The sequence below is a fragment of the Macaca fascicularis genome, chromosome 19, assembly GCF_037993035.2.
Source record: "Macaca fascicularis isolate 582-1 chromosome 19, T2T-MFA8v1.1".
Classification (NCBI taxonomy): domain Eukaryota; kingdom Metazoa; phylum Chordata; class Mammalia; order Primates; family Cercopithecidae; genus Macaca; species Macaca fascicularis.
The window spans coordinates 62,677,019-62,694,949 of record NC_088393.1 but is presented as its reverse complement, the minus strand read 5'-3'; the positions used below and the strand labels follow the sequence as shown (position 1 = coordinate 62,694,949).

At 50.5% G+C, this 17,931-nt stretch overlaps 2 protein-coding genes across 4 annotated transcripts in view; both read right to left on the bottom strand.

Annotated features, from left to right (window-relative positions):
- The window catches only part of LOC102116611 (killer cell immunoglobulin-like receptor 3DS1), a 30,266-nt gene extending 26,761 nt beyond the window's left edge, over positions 1-3,505 (bottom strand). For all 3 annotated transcript variants that reach the window (XM_065534906.1, XM_065534905.2, XM_065534907.1), the window contains exons 1-3: positions 3,439-3,505; positions 1,652-1,687; positions 611-904 (exon numbers count right to left, since the gene is read on the bottom strand). In XM_065534906.1, coding sequence (XP_065390978.1) covers positions 611-904; positions 1,652-1,687; positions 3,439-3,472 — 364 coding nt within the window. In that variant the 5' untranslated portion in view covers positions 3,473-3,505. The remainder of the gene's footprint in view (positions 1-610; positions 905-1,651; positions 1,688-3,438) is intronic.
- A 1,958-nt stretch (positions 3,506-5,463) lies between these two features.
- LOC102114867 (killer cell immunoglobulin-like receptor 3DL1) lies at positions 5,464-17,448 on the bottom strand. Its single transcript, XM_065534903.2, is given in 11 exon segments — positions 5,464-5,953; positions 5,955-5,990; positions 5,992-6,147; positions 6,247-6,299; positions 6,760-6,861; positions 7,773-7,823; positions 10,428-10,721; positions 12,357-12,656; positions 13,930-14,223; positions 14,971-15,006; positions 17,382-17,448. Coding segments are annotated over 11 exon segments (1,488 nt in total). The 5' UTR covers positions 17,416-17,448; the 3' UTR covers positions 5,464-5,821.
- Between the last annotated feature and the right edge of the window lie 483 nt (positions 17,449-17,931).

The following is a 17,931-nucleotide window of genomic DNA, read 5'->3' as shown; positions in this document are numbered from 1 at the left end:
AACATGGCAGCAGGAGAGAACACACTGACCCCTTCCACTTCTGGAGACAGAAATTGGATCCAGTTCTCCCTGGGCTAAAATCCAGTCATCTACAGGGCCGCGTTCCCGCTGGAGACTCAGCGGAGCAGTTCTCTTGACTTCTCCAGCCCATAGAGGCCACCTGCCATTGTGGCTCGTGGCCTTCCTCCACCTTCAAAACCCACAGTGGCTGGTACAGTCTCCCACTGTACGAGACGCTGGTACGACGCTGCTCTAATCCCCACTCCCCTCTCCTCCTTCTCTCGTTTGGTGCCTTGTGATTCCACTGAGCCCAGTGGGACAGTCCAGGCCATCTCCCCATCTCAAGGTCAACTCACAACAACCTCAGCTCCATCTTCCCCTTCAGTCCCCTGCCCTATAGCGTAAAGAGTCACAGACTCCAGGGATGAGAATGTAGCCATATTGGGGACAGTTATTCTTCCCATCACAGCACCCATTTCCCTGAGTTCAATCCCCCTTTACCCCAAAGACAGTCAGGTCCTGGGTGATGGGACCCTGGTGGACACCCCCAGCAGAAGATCTGGGATTCAGGAGGTGGGACAAGGAGAAGCCCAGACAGGAGCCCTCTGACCTGTGACCCTGATCGCCAGGGGGTCACTGAGTGCCGACCACTCAGTGGGGGAGTGCGGGTATGAACCCCGACATCTGTAGGTCCCTGCATGTGCCGGGGTCACAGGGCCCATGAGGAAGCTCTCCTGGAATATTCTGCTGTGGAAGATGGGAACGTGGCTTCTGTCGTCTTTGTACAGAGTGAAGTTGGTAAAGTTGTTAAGTCCATCACGATAGTAACACCGAAGAGTCACGTGTCCTCCCTGAGGCACCACAGCGCTAGGCCGGGCAAACAAGAAGGTCTTGTCCTGATCACCTGGGGGAAAAGGAGGGGCCGCCTTAGAGAGGAGGATGTGGAGCCGCCCCTCCCTCCCTGTGCTGAGAATATTGTTCCCCTTTCCATGTTTCTAAGGCTGCTACCGCACCTGTGTATCCAGGGCTACAGGAAGGACCCATCCCACATAGACATGGCGTCTCCCTACAACAAAGGTGTCAGCTGAGAACTTTGAACAAGTGCTGAATAAGGGACTCTTACTAGATTTTAACACTTCAAGATCACTCACATAAAACAACACAAAGTGGACACGGCATGGAGGGCGTGTGCTTTATGAATGGAATATCAGCCAGTGCATGAACTGAGTCCCCATCAGAGATTTGGAATGTCAGGGTCATGGCTGTGGTTTCCCCACCTCTTCTGGTAGAATGACAGCAGCCACACTGCAGCCCTGACCGTCATGGAAACACTGGAGGGTGTTTGTTACACCTTTGTCCTCAGAGGACCTGCTGTTCCTAGCACTGCTTCCTACCCTTCCTCCGTCGCCATCACCACTTCCTCCCTGCACACCTCAGCTTGGAGCACCCCAAGCTCACCCCGGTCTTCACAGTGCTTGACTCAGCCAAGGGTAAGAAAGGCCAGAGAGGACGAGGTCAGAAGTGTGAGCCGAGCACCCCAGGGTCCCCCCTTCTTAGTTTATGAGAGACTGTCTGACAGGACTTCCCTCCTGTTTCAGGAAAATCCTCTTAGGTGGGGAGATGACACCCTAAGGTTTGGGGAAGGACTCACCTGTGTGTGGACAGGCCCTCTGGACCAAGAACAACCCTGGAAAGAAAGATCATGATGGATGATCCATCTGCAGGCAAACCAGGGCCTCCCCTGCTGCCCCCACTGGGCTGTGCGTCTGGGCAGCCAGGCCCTTGCTGAGCTGAAGGTAAACCCACCCTGGCTGCCTACCTGCCCCCGCAGCAGAGATCTCAGCTGTGCAGAGACCCAGTCTCCTGATCCAGATCTGCACCCCAGGCCTCGATCTACACAACAGGCCCATATGTCCACTCCATGATGATATCTCTACTCCAGGCCCATATCTCCGCTCCAAACCCGTATCTGCCCTCCAGGTTCATATCTCCACCCCAGGCTCATATCTGCACTCCAGGCCCATATCTCCACTCCAAACCCATATCTCCCTTCCAGGCTCCTATCTCCACCCCAGGTCCATATCTCCACTCCAGGCTCATATCTCCCTTCCAGGTTTCTATCTCCCCTCCAGGCTCATATCTCCACTCCAGGCCCATAATTCCACTCCAGACCTGTATCTCCACTCCAGGCTCATATCTCCACTCCAGGCCCATCCCTCCATGCCAGGCTCATATCTCCACTCCAGGATCATATCTCCACCCCAGGCCCATATCTCCACTCCAAGATCGTATCTCCACCCCAGGCCCATATCTCCACTCCAGGCTCATATCTCCTCTCCATGCTCATATCTCCACTTCAGGATCCTATCTCCACCCCAGGCCCATATCTCCAATCCAGGCCCATATCTCCACTCCAGGCTCATATCACAATTCCAGGCCCATGTCTCCATTCCAGGCCCATATCTCCACTCCAGTTTCATATCTCTACTCCAGGACCCTATCTCCACTCCTGGCTCCTATCTCCACTCCAGGCCCAGATCTCCTCTCCAGGCCCATATTTCTGCTCCAAACCCATATCTCCCCTCCAGACTCATATCTCCCCTCCAGGCTCCTATCTCCACTCCAGGCCCCTATCTCCACCCCAGGCCCATATCTCCTCTCCAGGCTCATATCTCCACTCCAGGCCCGGATCTCCTCTCCAGGCCCATATTTCTGCTCCAAACCCATATCTCCCCTCCAGGCTCATATCTCCCCTCCAGGCTCCTATCTCCACTCCAGGCCCCTATCTCCACCCCAGGCCCATATCTCCTCTCCAGGCTCATATCTGCACTCCAGGCTCATATCTCCACTCCAAATCCATATCTCCCCTCCAGGTTCATATCTCCCCTCCAGGCCCAGATCTCCACTCCAGGTCCATATCTCCACTCCAGACCCATATCTCTACTCCAGGAACATATTTCCACACCAGGCTCCTATCTCCACTCCAGGCCCAGATCTCCACTCTAGACCCGTATCTCCACTGCAGGCCCGTATCTCCACTCCACGCTCATGTCTCTACTCCAGGATCCTATCTCTAATCCAGGTCCATATCTCCACTCCAGGCCCATATCTCCACTCCAGGCCCATATCTCCACCCCAGGCCCATATCTCCTCTCCAGGCTCAAATCTGCACTCCAGGCTCATATGTCCCCTCCAGGCCTGTATCTCCACTCCAGGTCCATATCTCCACTCCAAACCCATATCTCCCTTCCAGGCTCCTATGTCCACTCCAGACCCTATCTCTACTCCTGGAACATATCTCCACTCCAGGCCCAGATCTCCACTCCAGGATCATATCTCCACTCCAGGCCCATAACTCAACCTCCAGGTCCAGATTGCCCCTCCAGGCCCAGATCTCCACCCCAGCGCTTCCTCCCTCGATTCCCTTCCGGGACTCACCAACACACGCCAGGCTGAGGACCATGAGCGACATGGTGCTGCCGGTGCAGACAGGCGGCCGCGCCCCAGCTCAGCTCAGCAGTGCACAGGATGTTATCTGGCGCCCTGCCCATGCAGTTGACGTGCTGACCACATCATGGGAGGGTGACGTACGCAGGCTCTTCCTACCTTGCATGAGGTGCAGCGGGTGCTCACTCAAGAGTGGAAAATGGCTTCCTGGAAATGGTTCTCACTAGAACTGACACCTTGTGTCCTTCACTATGACCAGCTCAAAACACGTCTCAGATCCAACCTCCTGGACACGAGGTGACTAAAATCTGTGCTGACGAGAAAGACTTTTCATGTATTTTTGTTGTTTTTATCTGTGTTTCAAACTCTTCTTAGTGTGTAATATGTAAAATATCTAATAGGTATTATGAACGTTGTCAGAGCAATTGTGACGAATAAACCATTAGGATGTTTCATGCTTGTATTTCTAGTATGACAGCAGAACCAGTTTAAATGATTTAAATACCCAGGGAAGGATTATGCCATTATTTACAATCTTAAACTGTTCTTCATCAGCAAAACCCACAACATGTCAATTCTGGATTTTTGTCACTTTATCTACAATTTGTCTCATGACCTGAGATTCCAGAGTCCCAGCACATGGTTCGCTCTCTGTCTGTCTCTCTGCCTCCCTCATTTTAAATTGTATGGAAATATCCAGTAACATAATGCTATAAAAAATCAAGTGTCCCCCAGCACTTTGGGAAGCCGAGGTGGGCGGATCAACGGAGGTCGGGAGTTCGAGACCTCCCTGGCCAACTTAGAGAAACCATGTCTCTGCTAAACATACAAAAATTAGCCATGCCTGGTGGTGGGCACCTGTCATGCCAGCTACTCAAGAGGCTGAGGCAGGAGAATCGCTTGAACCTGGGAGGTGGAAGTTGCAGTGAGCCAAGATTCTGCCACTGCAGTCCAGCCTGGGAGACAGAGCGAGACTCTGCCTGAAGAAATATAGAAAAAGCGTAGCAAATAGCCTATAATAAGAAACTAGAGGACTCCAGCTACCAAATTGTAAGGGTTTGTATAAGCCTACGGAATGTGCAGCATCCTCAAGAGAGTGAACACAGAGAGACCCTTATCGGAAAACAGTATCTAAAATACATCCGTGCACACACAGTCCCGTTAGAGCTCACAAGGCTGCCGTGTGGTTTAAGGAGGAGTAGAATGTCTTCTCCATAGATAACATGGGCCCAAGGGTTACACATAGAAAAAAATAAATCTACACGTATTCTCACACTATAAAACACTTCTTGTTTTTAATCTTGTTGTTGTAAATTTTTTATGATTTATATTTAAAATTGAGAAATAAAAGTGAGATACAATCGTCCTTCACTATTCGTGAGTGATTGGTTTCAGGATCTCCGCTCAGATACCACAATTCGCAGATGCTCAAGCCTCTTACATAAAATGGTACAGCGTTTGCATATAACCCATGCTCATCCTCCTATATACATGAAATCATCTCTAGATTACTTATAATTCCTGACACAGCCTACATACCATTTCATTTGTGTCCATTCAACATAGTTTTGCTTTTTGAAATTTTGTGGATTTTTTCTCTGAATATTTTTGATTTATAGTTGGCTCAACAAACACCTGTAAACCCCACAGATCTGGAGGAGCGACTGTGTATTTATGGTATGAAAGATGATGTGTTGACATGTGTCCCCGTGGAGATGAGACTAACAAGGCCTATGACTCTACAGATGTTTCATCTTGGAATGGCTCTGCTAGCTTTCCAGGTCTGCAGAGAGTAAGAATATCACTTGTTCATCTGATTCACGATCCTTGCAACCTCCTATGTGTTGCATCGTTAGGTGGAAATTGGAGTTCCAGACAGAAATCAGGCTCCACTCTGCCTCCAGAAGCTCAGAGTCCAGGGGTGAGAACCCAGTGCAGAACATATGGGGCTATACGGACATGGTAATGATAACACCAGAAACTTTCGGCGAATAAAGAGTCACATTACCTAAAGGATGAGGGCAGACGTGTTTATTTGAAGAGGAGAGAGCTACATTGAAATGATAAACAAATTTATAAGTTTCACTGCTGACAGAAGGCTGAAAGATAGTCTGAGGGGAGGTGGAACAGCATGAGGGAAGGTGGAACAGCACGTGTCTAAGTGCCGTGTTAAGAGGGAGCCTCCTGTATGTCTGGAATTGTGAGTTCCTCGGTGTGATCGCAGCCTCCAGTAGGACTAGGAAGTAAGCCAGTAGGTTGGAGAGGTGGGCTGGGGTCAAGTGAAGTGGAGAATTGTGGGCTCAGCAAAGGAGTGTGTTTTCTCTGCAGCAGGCAGTGGGGACCTTAGACATTTGTAAGCAAGAGAGAGGCACGTTCAGATTCGTGGTGTGAGGAAGAGCGATGCCCTAAGATGCAGACTCACACCTTCAGATTCCTGCGGCTGGTACATTGGAGCTGTGAAGCCGGTTTTGAGGCAGGGCTGTTGTCTCCCTAGAAGACCCCTACAAGGCCTGACGGTGGTGCTCATGGATAGAAGACAACTTTCGATCTGGGCTCAGCATTTGGAAGTTCCGTGTACACGCTGGTATCTGTTGGGGGTGTCTTGGGCTTCTGAGAAGGGTGAGTGATTTTTCCCTGTGTGAGAACGCGGTGATCCAACTGTGCGTATGTCACCTCCAGAGGGTCTTGTTCTTCAGAGTCCTGGAGAGAGGGAAATGTTGAGTGAGGGAGGGGCTCACATTCTTCAGGCCTCTTAGGGAATAAGATTTGATCCACGAGGCTGGGGCGAGGAGCACCTACCTCCCTGTTCACCGTTCTGTCCCCCGCAGGCTCTTGGTCCTTTACAGCAGCATCTGTAGGAGACAAAAGTCATCAAAACAGCTGAGAGGGCACGTCTGGGTCCTCATTTCATGTGCAGAGTCCAACACACAGGGGAGGCCGTAGGTGCCTGAGGTCCCTCAGCTGCCAACAGCCAGACTCAGACATTCTGTCTCTCTGAGTTCAAGACCCCTTCCCATGAACGGCTCTCAACTGGCATCCCAGTGATTCTGCCTCCCACTTTCTGCCTGTCATGGAACCTTCTCCTGGATGTCAGGGGCTGCAGGGACATGAGGATACAGTTGAGAATCAGGCAATGGTCTGTGAGCTGAAGGCAGGGACAGGGTGTCTGGTGCTCTCTCTAGAAAGCTCTGCCTCTGTGGCTCCTGCCTTGGGCCAGAGACCATCCTGCCGGTGAGGAACACACACCCGCGTGCTCCCATCCCGCTTCCCCACACGACCTGAGGTCTCTGGCCTCTGCTTCGTGAGACTTACTCTTTTTGTTGGAGCACCAGCGATGCAGGAGAAAGAAGAAGATGGTGAAGAGGATCATGACCACTGAGGTCCCAATCAGAACATGCAGGTGTCTGGGGATACCTGGAGGAAGAAGAGACTCCAATAAGAAGCTAATCATAGCAGTTCCTTCTTATGGATTGTCTCTCGTTTCTTGATTGACAGGTAACCATGTGGAATGTCTCCTTAGGACAAGCGGCCTGATGTCGGGAGACCCAGCTTTCTCCTGCTCTGTTTTGAGGAAGGAGGAAGGGGACCAGGAGCCAAGGAACGTGGGAGCCTCTAGAAACTGGGATATATGAAGAGCAGATTCTCGCCTGGAACCTTCGGAGGGAAGGCAGCCTTGCTGTCACCTTGATTTTAGCCCAGTGAGGTGCATTTCATCCTTTGAGCTACAGCACTGTAAGATAATTAAAAAGCCGTTTTGTTTTCATCCACCAATTTTGTGGAAATTTGTTATGGCAACAATAGAAAAGGATTCTAACTGCACAGCCTGAGCATGGGGCCATGGCTGAATGAGTCAGTGAGTCGGAGTGTGCGTGCAAGGCTCTTTACTGCAAGGCTCTTGCTCTGCTGAGTCAGCCAGGGTTGCCTGATGACCCACAGGAGTTCATTCTTTGGCAAGTGGAACTTCTCTAAAACACCTCACCCTCATTAGATGTTCCCTTCCCTTCCCTCTTTCAAGCCCCCAGGAATTTATCCTCCAGTTAGGAATGCAGGGAGAACACTGCATTTTTCCTGAGAAGGATGTCAGATTTGCAATCATTCTTTCAGCTTGTAGGAGGTCTCAGCTACAGAAAATTAGAGATGAAGAGACTTCACTGAGCCCTGTGCTGGGCCAAGATCCCTTTTGCTGTTGGAGTGTCTGGAGTTCAGAGAGATGGTGGAAGACAGGCCCACAGTCAGAGCTGGGAGGTGCTGATCCAAGGCTTGAATCCAAGGCTTCCACCTCCCCAGGTTTCCAAAAGCAGAGATAAGAGGGATTCTTTACTCACTGGTTTTGGAGCTTGGTTCAGTGGGTGAAGGCCAACTACGTGAAGGGTTTCCTAGAACAGAGACAGGAGAGAGGTGAGGAAATGAGGGTGCCTGTCCTCTACTCCAGGGAAATCTTTGAGGTTGGTTCACGGCCAACACTCTGTTATCCAACACTGGGCTCTGGGAGTCCTGGGGTCCTCTTCTCCATAATTTTTGTATGTGTTACCCATTGTCTCGAGACTTTAAGATATAGAGAGAAAACAGGAACATCACATTACCTGACTTAAAAATATGTTACAGAGCTGTAGTAAACAAAACAGCATGATGCTGGCATAAAGAAAAGGGCATAGAACAACGGAGTAAAATGAAGAACACAGATACAATCTATGCGTCTACATTCAACGGCTTTTTTGTTTTTTTGAGATGGAATCTTGCTCTGTCACCCAAGCTGGAGTGTAGAGCTGCAATCTCAGCTCACAGCAACCTCTGTCTCCTGAATTCAAGCAATTCTCTTGCTTCAGACTCTCGATTAGTGGTATGACAGGTGCTGACCACCATGCTCAGCTAAGTTTTGTACTTTTAGTGGAGACAGGGTTTTACTATGTTGGCCAGGCGGGCCTGGAACTCCTGGTCTCAGGTGATCCACCCACCTTGGCCTCTGAAAGTGCTGGGATTGCAGGTGTGAGCCACCATGCCCAGCCAATCCAATGCATTTTGACAAAAGTGTCAAGAACCTACAATCAGGAAAGGACAGTCTTTTCAATAAATGATGCGGGGAAAACGGGTTATCTCCATGCAGGGAATGAAACTGCACCTGTACCTCTCACCATTCAGGAACGTCAAATCCAAATGGATTAAATACATGAGTCTAAGTTCTGAACCTATGAAACATGTAGAAGAAAATATTGGGGAAATGCTTCAGGACATTTGTCTGAGAAAAGACATTTTGTTTAAAACCTCAAAAACACAAGTAATCAAAGCAAAAAACAGACCACAGGGATTCCATCAAACTAAGCAGCTTCTGCACTGCAAAACAAATAACCAACAAAGTGAAGAGACAACCCACAGAATGGGAGCCAATAATTGCAAACAATGCATCTGAGACGGGATTTATAACTAGAAATACAAGAAGCTCACATAACTCAATAAAACAAATAATTTAACTAAAAAATGAACAAAAGACATGAACAGATATTTCTCCACAAACAAAACATATAAATGGCCATCATGTGTATGAAAGTGTTCAGTGTCACTCATCATCAGGGAAATACAAATGAAAAATCACAGTGAATTTTCATGTCACCCCATTAAAATGGTTTTTATCCATAAGACAGGCAAAACAAATGCTGGCAAGATGGTAGAGAAAGGAGAACCCTGATACCCTGTTGGTAGGAAAGTAAATTAGTACAGCCATTATGCAGAAAAGTATGGAAGTCCTTTAAGAAACGAAAAAGAGGCTGTGCATGGTGGCTCATGCCTGTAATCCCAGCAGTTTCGGAGAGCGAGGCGGGCACCTCGTTTGAGGTCAGGAGTTTGAGAGCAGCCTAGCCAACATGGGGAAACCCTGTCTGTACTAAAAAATAGGAAACGTAGCTAGGCGTTGTGGCGTACACCTGTAATCCCAGCTCCCAGGGAGGCTGAGGCAGAAGAATCATTTGATTCCAGGAGGCCACTGCCTCCCAGGAGGTTGCAATGAGCCTAGATTGTGTCAGTTGCACTCCAGCCTGGGCTACAGAGGAAAGCTCTGCCTCAAAAACAAAAACAAAACAAAAACCAAACAAACGACTAAAAAGAGAATTTTCATAGTTTTCACAAATTCACTACCGGGTTTACATCCAAAGGAAAGGACTTCAGTGTATGGAAGTTCTATCTGCACTCCCATGACTGTTCCAGCACAGTTCACAGTAGCTAAGATGTAGAGTCCACCTACCTGCCCATCAGTGGGTGAACGGATAGAGAGAATGTAGTACATACACACAGTGGAGACTACTCATCCATAGAGACAGTAACATCCTGACATTTGCAGCCACATGGATGGAACTGGAGCTCATTACAAAGATTCCCAATTCTCACCCTTATGCAAGAGCTCTAAAGTGGATCTCAAGAAGGTAGAGAGTAGAATGGTAGCTACCAGAGGCCAGGAAGGTAACGGTGGAGGGTAAAAACAACACAAAACAAAAACCAGAACAGAATATAAATGTATTTATGACCACTAGACTTTACACTTAAAAATGGTAAAGGTGGTCAATTTTATAGGTATTTTTAAGCTCAACAATTATTTTTTCAAATGAAAAGGAAAGGGTGTAAGGGTTCCTGGTGATGATATGTCTGTGTGAGTGAGAGGCCAGGGTGGGCTTCTGGGAAATGAGTAAGATTCAGGGGCTGAGGGAACCTCTGATCTCCCCAAACTGAGCCCAGTCTCCCTCCTCTGGGTCTGTCCTGACCAGTTTCTCCATCTGCCTGGGTGCCTGGAGCCCTGACCGCGGAACACCACGCAGGCCATGCAGGAGGGTTTGGAGGTGCCCTCTCTGCCATCCTGCGTCCTGATCCCACCCTCACACCGAAGCTTGGTCTTCTCTCTGAACCTGTCCATGCTTCTCTCCATCATCAGCAGCAAGTTCCTCAGCTATGGCTCTGGGATCATAAGACATGGGACAGGCATGGGGTTTCCTCACCTGTGACAGAAACGGGCAGTGGGTCACTCGGGTCTGACCACTGGTAGGGTGTGGTACGGAAAGAACCGAAGCATCTGTAGGTTCCTCCGTGGGTGGCAGGGCCCAGAGGGAAGTCGGCCTGGAATGTTCCATTGACGCTTGGCACCGCAGAGAGACTAAGTTCACGAGCCTCCCCCTCCCTGGATAGATGGTACATGTCAAACGAGTTCTGGGAGCTGCAGGACAAGGTCACGTTCTCTCCTGCCTGAACCGTTGGGCCCGGCTGGGCTGAGAGAGAAGGTTTCTCATATTTACCTGGAAGGAGAAGAGGCAGTTTCTTCAGGGAGATTCTTCCTTGTCACAGCTCCCCTCACATCTGAGCTGAGAACTCACTCCCCTGCTCTATGACCTAATGCTCTCTCTCACCCTCCACCCCGTCTCTCTTCATGTCTGTTTCCTCCTTCCACCTTCTCTGTCTCTCTAGGTCTCTGACCTCACTTCCCCAGCCTGAGGTGTGTTTTCCCTTTTTGTATTGTTTTCTTCTCTCTGATCCTCCTTGGATTCTTGACTTGATCTTCCTTTTTCTTTAATTCTGAGTTTCTCACTTTCTGTCTTGTTCATAACCTTCTGCACATTTCTATCTATTATCTATCGATTGATCTAGCTATCTGCCACCTGTCAATCTATCAATTATCTATCTGTAATCTATACCTATGTATCATGTATCTCTCTCTCTATCAATTGTCTGTCTATATCCACCATCTATCTATTATCTATATCTATATATCATCTGTCTATTCCCTCTCTATCTGTCTGCCTCTCTGTCTATGTATCATCTACGTATCTACGTATCTACCTATGTGTCTATCTACCTATCTATCTATCGATCCATTTATCTATCTATCTATCTATCTATCTATCTATCTATCTATCTATCTATCTAATCTATCATCATCAGCTCTATGTATCATCTATCAATCGCTGTCTAAGTATCTATAACCCATCCACTACCTATCATCTACCTATTTATCATCTATCTATATCTATCTATCCATCTACCATCTGTCTCTCTCCATCTCCTTGTCTTTCTCTGCCTCTCAGTCTCTCTAGTTCTATTTGGAATCTCTGCAATCCATCCCCACATCTTTATCTATCTCTGTCTTTGTGCCCCTCCCTCAGGGTTCTGATTTTGGAGCTTTTCTCTGCTCCCTTCCATCATTCTCTCCACTCCTCTGCCCTCTCTTCTATCTCTTTATGTGTCTGTGTGTCTCTCAGTCCCCTTCCTCTGGATCATTCTCTATGTGTTTATGTCTTTGCTTTTTGATGTTCCTGATTTCTCTCTGTGTCTCTCAGGAATCGATCATATGTAGGATTATGTGGAATATGAGCCTCAGAATCCAGTGCGGGGACCCCAAGTACACACAGCATACAGGGGTTGGTGTTCTGCGGCCATGATATCCTGGGACAATGACTCTCCACTGCACAGAAGGCAGAGGTGTCAGAACAAACACGGCATCTGTAGGTGCCACAAGGTCTGAGGCCACAGGGGCTGACTCAGGACAGAAATATGGGTGTCCTTGGGTTCTCCTGGTAGAAACGCTTTGTGGAGGTAAAACAGAAATGAAATTTCTAATCTGTGCCAAGTCTCTGAGCAACGTCAGCACAGAAGGACGACTCTCTCTGGGACATGTCTGTGTCTGAGTGTCCCCTTTAACTCTTTCTCTCTTTTCTACCTCCCTGTATGGCCCCTGTGTCTGTCCTCTGTTATGACACCTGGTCTGTACTTGTGTCTACTGTTTCTCTGTCTCTGTTGGTACAGACCTCCCCAAGTGAGTCTCTCTCCATAAGAATCCCACACTCATCTTCCTCATGACCACCTGGGGCTTCCAAGTCCTGGATCATTCACTCTGTGTCCCAGTGACAATGAGAAGAATGTCCGGACACTCTCACCTGTGATCACGATGTCCAGGGGGTCACTGGGAGCTGACAACACATAGTCGGAGTGAGTGACAGAACCGTAGCATCTGTAGGTCCCTGCAAGGTCAGACGTCGTGGAATTGATGGAATAGTTGGCCTGGGAACCCCCACTGTGGAGCTCTCCAACAAGGTGCAAGGGCTTCTCAAAGTTCACCTCACTGTGCAGAAAGAAGTGCTCAAACACCATATCTGAAGAACATTGTAGGGTGACCGTCTCTCCTGATTTCACCAGGGGACCTGGGAGGGCCAGGAGGGAAGGTTTTCTGTGGACTCCTAGAAAGAGACGTTGTGAGTTTAGAAGGCGTCTCCCTTTGTCATCATATCCATGGCACCTGGAACGAGTGAGGGTTCCCCTCCCGGCTGTCTGTCTCTCTCCTCCCTCTCTGTGTCTCCCTGTCTTTTATCCCCTGGTGCAGGTCCCTTCATCTGTGTCCCTCCCTCTTCTCTGTCCGTCTGTCTCTAGTAGCCTCGGACGCCCTTCCCACTGGGCTCAGCTTCATCTCTTAGGCTGTTGTATGTGTTTCCCACTAATCTGTTTCCTGCTGTCTATGTGGGGCTGGAAGAGGATCCAGGCAGGCTGCATATCCAGGCTCTTAGCAGCCTGGTTCAATCTCTTTTGGACAAACTGGAGTCCCTGGCGGGAGGAATGAACTGATCAGTAAGGCAGGCACCAGTGTCCACATTCCCTGTTCCTGGTGGGGATTGGGAGCCTCTCCTGCCATGCCTGTGCCTTCTCCATGGCCTCAGCTTCCACAGGGTGGCTCCTGGTGCTGGTTCGAGGAGCATCGACCCCTCCCTATGTGGATGGAGCCTGGTGGTGGCATCAGCGTCCCGTCCTTTCTGATCTTGGGGTTGCCAACGTTCTCCTTGTTTGGTTTCTTTAATTAATTGATTAATTAATTGATTTTTGAGACAGAGTGTCACTTTTTCACCCAGACTGGAGTGTAGTGGTGTGGTCTTGGCTCACTGCAACTTCCTCCCAGATTCAAGCGATTGAATCCAGTCGTTGGTTTACTCGTGCCCACCACCATGCCCGGCTATCGTTGTTTGGTTTCCTAACCACGGAGACTCAGCGGAGCAGTTCTCTTCACTTCTCCAGTCTGTAGAGGCCACCTGCCATTGTGGCTCGTGGCCTTCCTCCTCCTTCAAAGCCCACAGTGGCTGATGGAGTCTCCCACTACGCTGCTCTAATCCCCACTCTCCTCATCCGCCTCTTCTCGTTTGGTGCCTTGGGATTCCACTGAGCCCAGTGGGACAGTCCAGGCCCTCTCCCCATCTCAAGGTCAACTCACAACAACCTCAGCTCCATCTTCCCCTTCAGTCCCCTGTCCTTTAGCGTAAAGAGTCACAGACTCCAGGGATTAGAATGTAGCCATATTGGGGACAGTTATTCTTCCCATCACAGCACCCATTTCCCTGAGTTCAATCCGCCTTTACCCCAAAGACAGTCAGGTCCTGGGTGATGGGACCCTGACGGACACCCCCAGCGGAAGCTCTGGGATTCAGGAGGTGGGACAAGGAGAAGCCCAGACAGGAGCCCTCTGACCTGTGACCCTGATCGCCAGGGGGTCACTGAGCGCCGACCACTCAGTGGGGGAGTGCGGGTATGAACCCCGACATCTGTAGGTCCCTGCGTGTGCCGGGGTCGCAGGGCCCATGAGGAAGCTCTCCTGGAATATTCGGCTGTGGAAGACGGGAACGTGGCTTCTGTCGTCTTTGTACAGAGTGAAGTTGGTAAAGTTGTTAAGTCCATCACGATAGTAACACCGAAGAGTCACGTGTCCTCCCTGAGGCACCACAGCGCTAGGCCGGGCAAACAAGAAGGTCTTGTCCTGACCACCTGGGGGAAAAGGAGGGGCCGCCTTAGAGAGGAGGATGTGGAGCCGCCCCTCCCTCCGTGTGCTCAGAAGATTCTTCCCCTTTCCATGTTTCTAAGGCTGCTACCGCACCTGGGTATCCAGGGCTATAGGAGGGACCCATCCCACATAGACCTGGCATCTCCCTACAACAAAGGTGTCAGCTGAGAACTTTGAACAAGTGCTGAAAAAGGGACTCTTACTAGATTTTAACACTTCAAGATGACTCACATAAAACAACACAAAGTGGACACGGCATGGAGGGCATGTCCTTTGTGAATGGAATATCAGCCAGTGCATGAACTGAGTCCCCATCAGAGATTTGGAATGTCAGGGTCATGGCTGTGGTTTCCCCACCTCTTCTGGTAGAATGACAGCAGCCACACTGCAGCCCTGACCGCCATGGAAACACTGGAGGGTGTGAGTTACACCTTTGTCCTCAGAGGACCTGCTGTTCCTAGCACTGCTTCCCTCCCTTCCTCAGTCGCTGACACCACTTCCTCCCTGCACACCTCAGCTTGGAGCACCCCAAGCTCACCCCGGTCTTCACAGAGCTTGTCTCAGCCAAGGGTAAGAAAGGCCAGAGAGGACGAGGTCAGAAGTGTGAGCCGAGCACCCCAGGGTCCCCCCTTCTTAGTTTATGAGAGACTGTCTGATAGGACTTCCCTCCTGTTTCAGGAAAATCCTCTTAGGTGGAGAGATGACACCCTAAGGTTTGGGGAAGGACTCACCCGTGTGTGGACAGGCCCTCTGGACCAAGAAGAACCCTGGAAAGAAAGATCATGATGGATGATCCATCTGCAGGCAAACCAGGGCCTCCCGTGCTGCCCCCACGGGGCTGTGCGTCTGGGCAGCCAGGCCCTTGCTGGGCTGAAGGTAAACTCACCCTGGCTGCCCACCTGCCCCCGCAACAGGGATCTCAGCTGTGCAGAGACCAAGCCTCCTGATCCAGATCTGCACCCCAGGCCTAGATCTACACAACAGGCCCATATGTCCACTCCATGCTGATATCTCTACTCCAGGCCCATATCTCCCCTCCAGGCCCATATCTCCGCTCCAAACCCATATCTCCCCGCCAGGCCCATATGTGCACTCCAGGCCCATATCTCCACTCCAAACCCATATCTCCCTTCTAGGCTCCTATCTCCACCCCAGGCCCATATCTCCACTCCAGGCCCATATCTCCACTCCAGACCTGTATCTCCACTCCAGGCTCGTATCTCCACTCCAGGCCCATCCCTCCATGCCAGGCTCATATCCCCACTCCAGGCCCATATCTCCACTCCAGACCCATATCTCCTTTCCAGGCTCCTATCTCCACCCCAGTCCCATATCTCCAATCCAGGCCCATATCTCCACTCCAGGCTCATATCACAATTCCAGGCACATGTCTCAATTCCAGGCCCATATCTCCACTCCAGTCTCATATCTCCACTCCAGGCCCGGAATCCTCTCCAGGCCCATATTTCTGCTGCAAACCCATATCTCCCCTCCAGGCTCATATCTCCCCTCCAGGCTCCTATCTCCACTCCAGGCCCCTATCTCCACCCCAGGCCCATATCTCCTCTCCAGGCTCATATCTGCATTCCAGGCTCATATCTCCACTCCAAACCCATATCTCCCCTCCAGGTTCATATGTCCCCTCCAGGCCCAGATCTGCAGTGTATGTCCATATCTCCACTCCAGACCCATATCTCTACTCCAGGAACATATTTCCACTCCACGCTCCTATCTCCACTCCAGGCCCAGATCTCCAGCCCAGGCCCATATCTCCACTCTAGACCCGTATCTCCACTGCAGGCCCGTATCTCCACTCCACGCTCATGTCTCTACTACAGGATCCTATCTCTATTCCAGGTCCATATCTCCACTCCAGGCCCATATCTCCACTCCAGGCCCATATCTCCACCCCAGGCCCATATCTCCTCTCCAGGCTCATATCTGCACTCCAGGCTCATATCTCCACTCCAAAGCCATATCTCCCCTCCAGGCTCATATCTCCCCTCCAGGCCCGTATCTCCACTCCAGGTCCCTATCTCCACTCCAAACCCATATCTCCCTTCCAGGCTCCTATCTCCACTCCAGACCCATATCTCTACTCCAGGAACATGTCTCCTCTCCAGGCTCCTATCTCCACTCCAGGCCCAGATCTACAGCCCAGGCCCAGATCTCCACTCCAGGCCCATATCTCCACTCTCGACCCGTATCTCCACTGCAGGCCCGTATCTCCACTCCATGCTCATGTCTCTACTCCAGGATCCTATCTCTATTCCAGGTTCATATCTCTACTCCAGGCCCAAATCTCCACTCCAGGCCAATATCTCTATCCCAGGCCCATATCTCCACCCAGGCCCAGATCTCCACTCCAGGCCCATATCTCCATTCCAGGCCCAGATCTCCACTCCAGGATCATATCTCCACTCCAGGCCCAGATCTCCACCCCAGGACCATATCTCCACCCAGGCCCATATCTCCATTCCAGGCCCATCCCTCCATGCCAGGCCCATGTCTCTATCCCAGGCCCATATCTCCACCCCAGGCCCATATCTCCACCCAGGCCCAGATCTCCACTCCAGGCCCATATCTCCACTCCAGGCCCAGATCTCCACTCCAGGATCATATCTCCACCCCAGGCCCATATCTCCACTCCAGGCCCAGATCTCCACTCCAGGATCATATCTCCACTCCAGGCCCAGATCTCCACTCCAGGATCATATCTCCACCCCAGGCCCATATCTCCACTCCAGGCCCAGATCTCCACTCCAGGATCATATCTCCACTCCAGGCCCAGATCTCCACTCCAGGATCATATCTCCACCCCAGGCCCATATCTCCACTCCAGGCCCAGATCTCCACTCCAGGATCATATCTCCACTCCAGGCCCAGATCTCCACTCCGGGCTCATATCTCCACCCAGGCCCATATCTCCACTCCAGGCTCAGATCTCCACTCCAGGATCATATCTCCACTCCAGGCCCATAACTCAACCTCCAGGTCCAGATCTCCCCTCCAGGCCCAGATCTCCACTCCAGGATCATATCTCCACTCCAGGCCCATAACTCAACCTCCAGGTCCAGATCTCCCCTCCAGGCCCAGATCTCCACCCCAGCGCTTCCTCCGTCGATTCCCTTCCGGGACTCACCAAAACACGCCAGGCTGACGACCATGGGCGACATGGTGCTGCTGGTGCAGACAGGTGGCCGCGCCCCAGCTCAGCTCAGCAGCGCACAGGATGTTATCTGGCGCCCTGCCCATGCAGTTGACGTGCTGACCACATCATGGGAGGGTGACGTACGCAGGCTCTTCCTACCTTGCATGAGGTGCAGCGGTTGCTCACTCAAGAGTGGAAAATGGCTTCCTGGAAATGGTTCTCACTAGAACTGACACCTTGTGTCCTTCACTATGACCAGCTCAAAACATGTCTGAGATCCAACCTCCCGGACACGAGGTGACTGAAATCTGTGCTGACGTGAAAGCCTTTTATGTATTTCTGTTGTTTTTATTTGTGTTTCAAACTCTTCTCCGTGTATAATATGCGAAATGTCTAATAGGTATTATGAACGTTGTCAGAGCAATTGTGACGAATAAACCATTAAGATGTTTTATACTTGTATTTCTAGTATGACAGCAGAACCAGTTTAAATGATTTAAATACCCAGGGAAGGATTATGCAATTATTTACAATCTTAGAA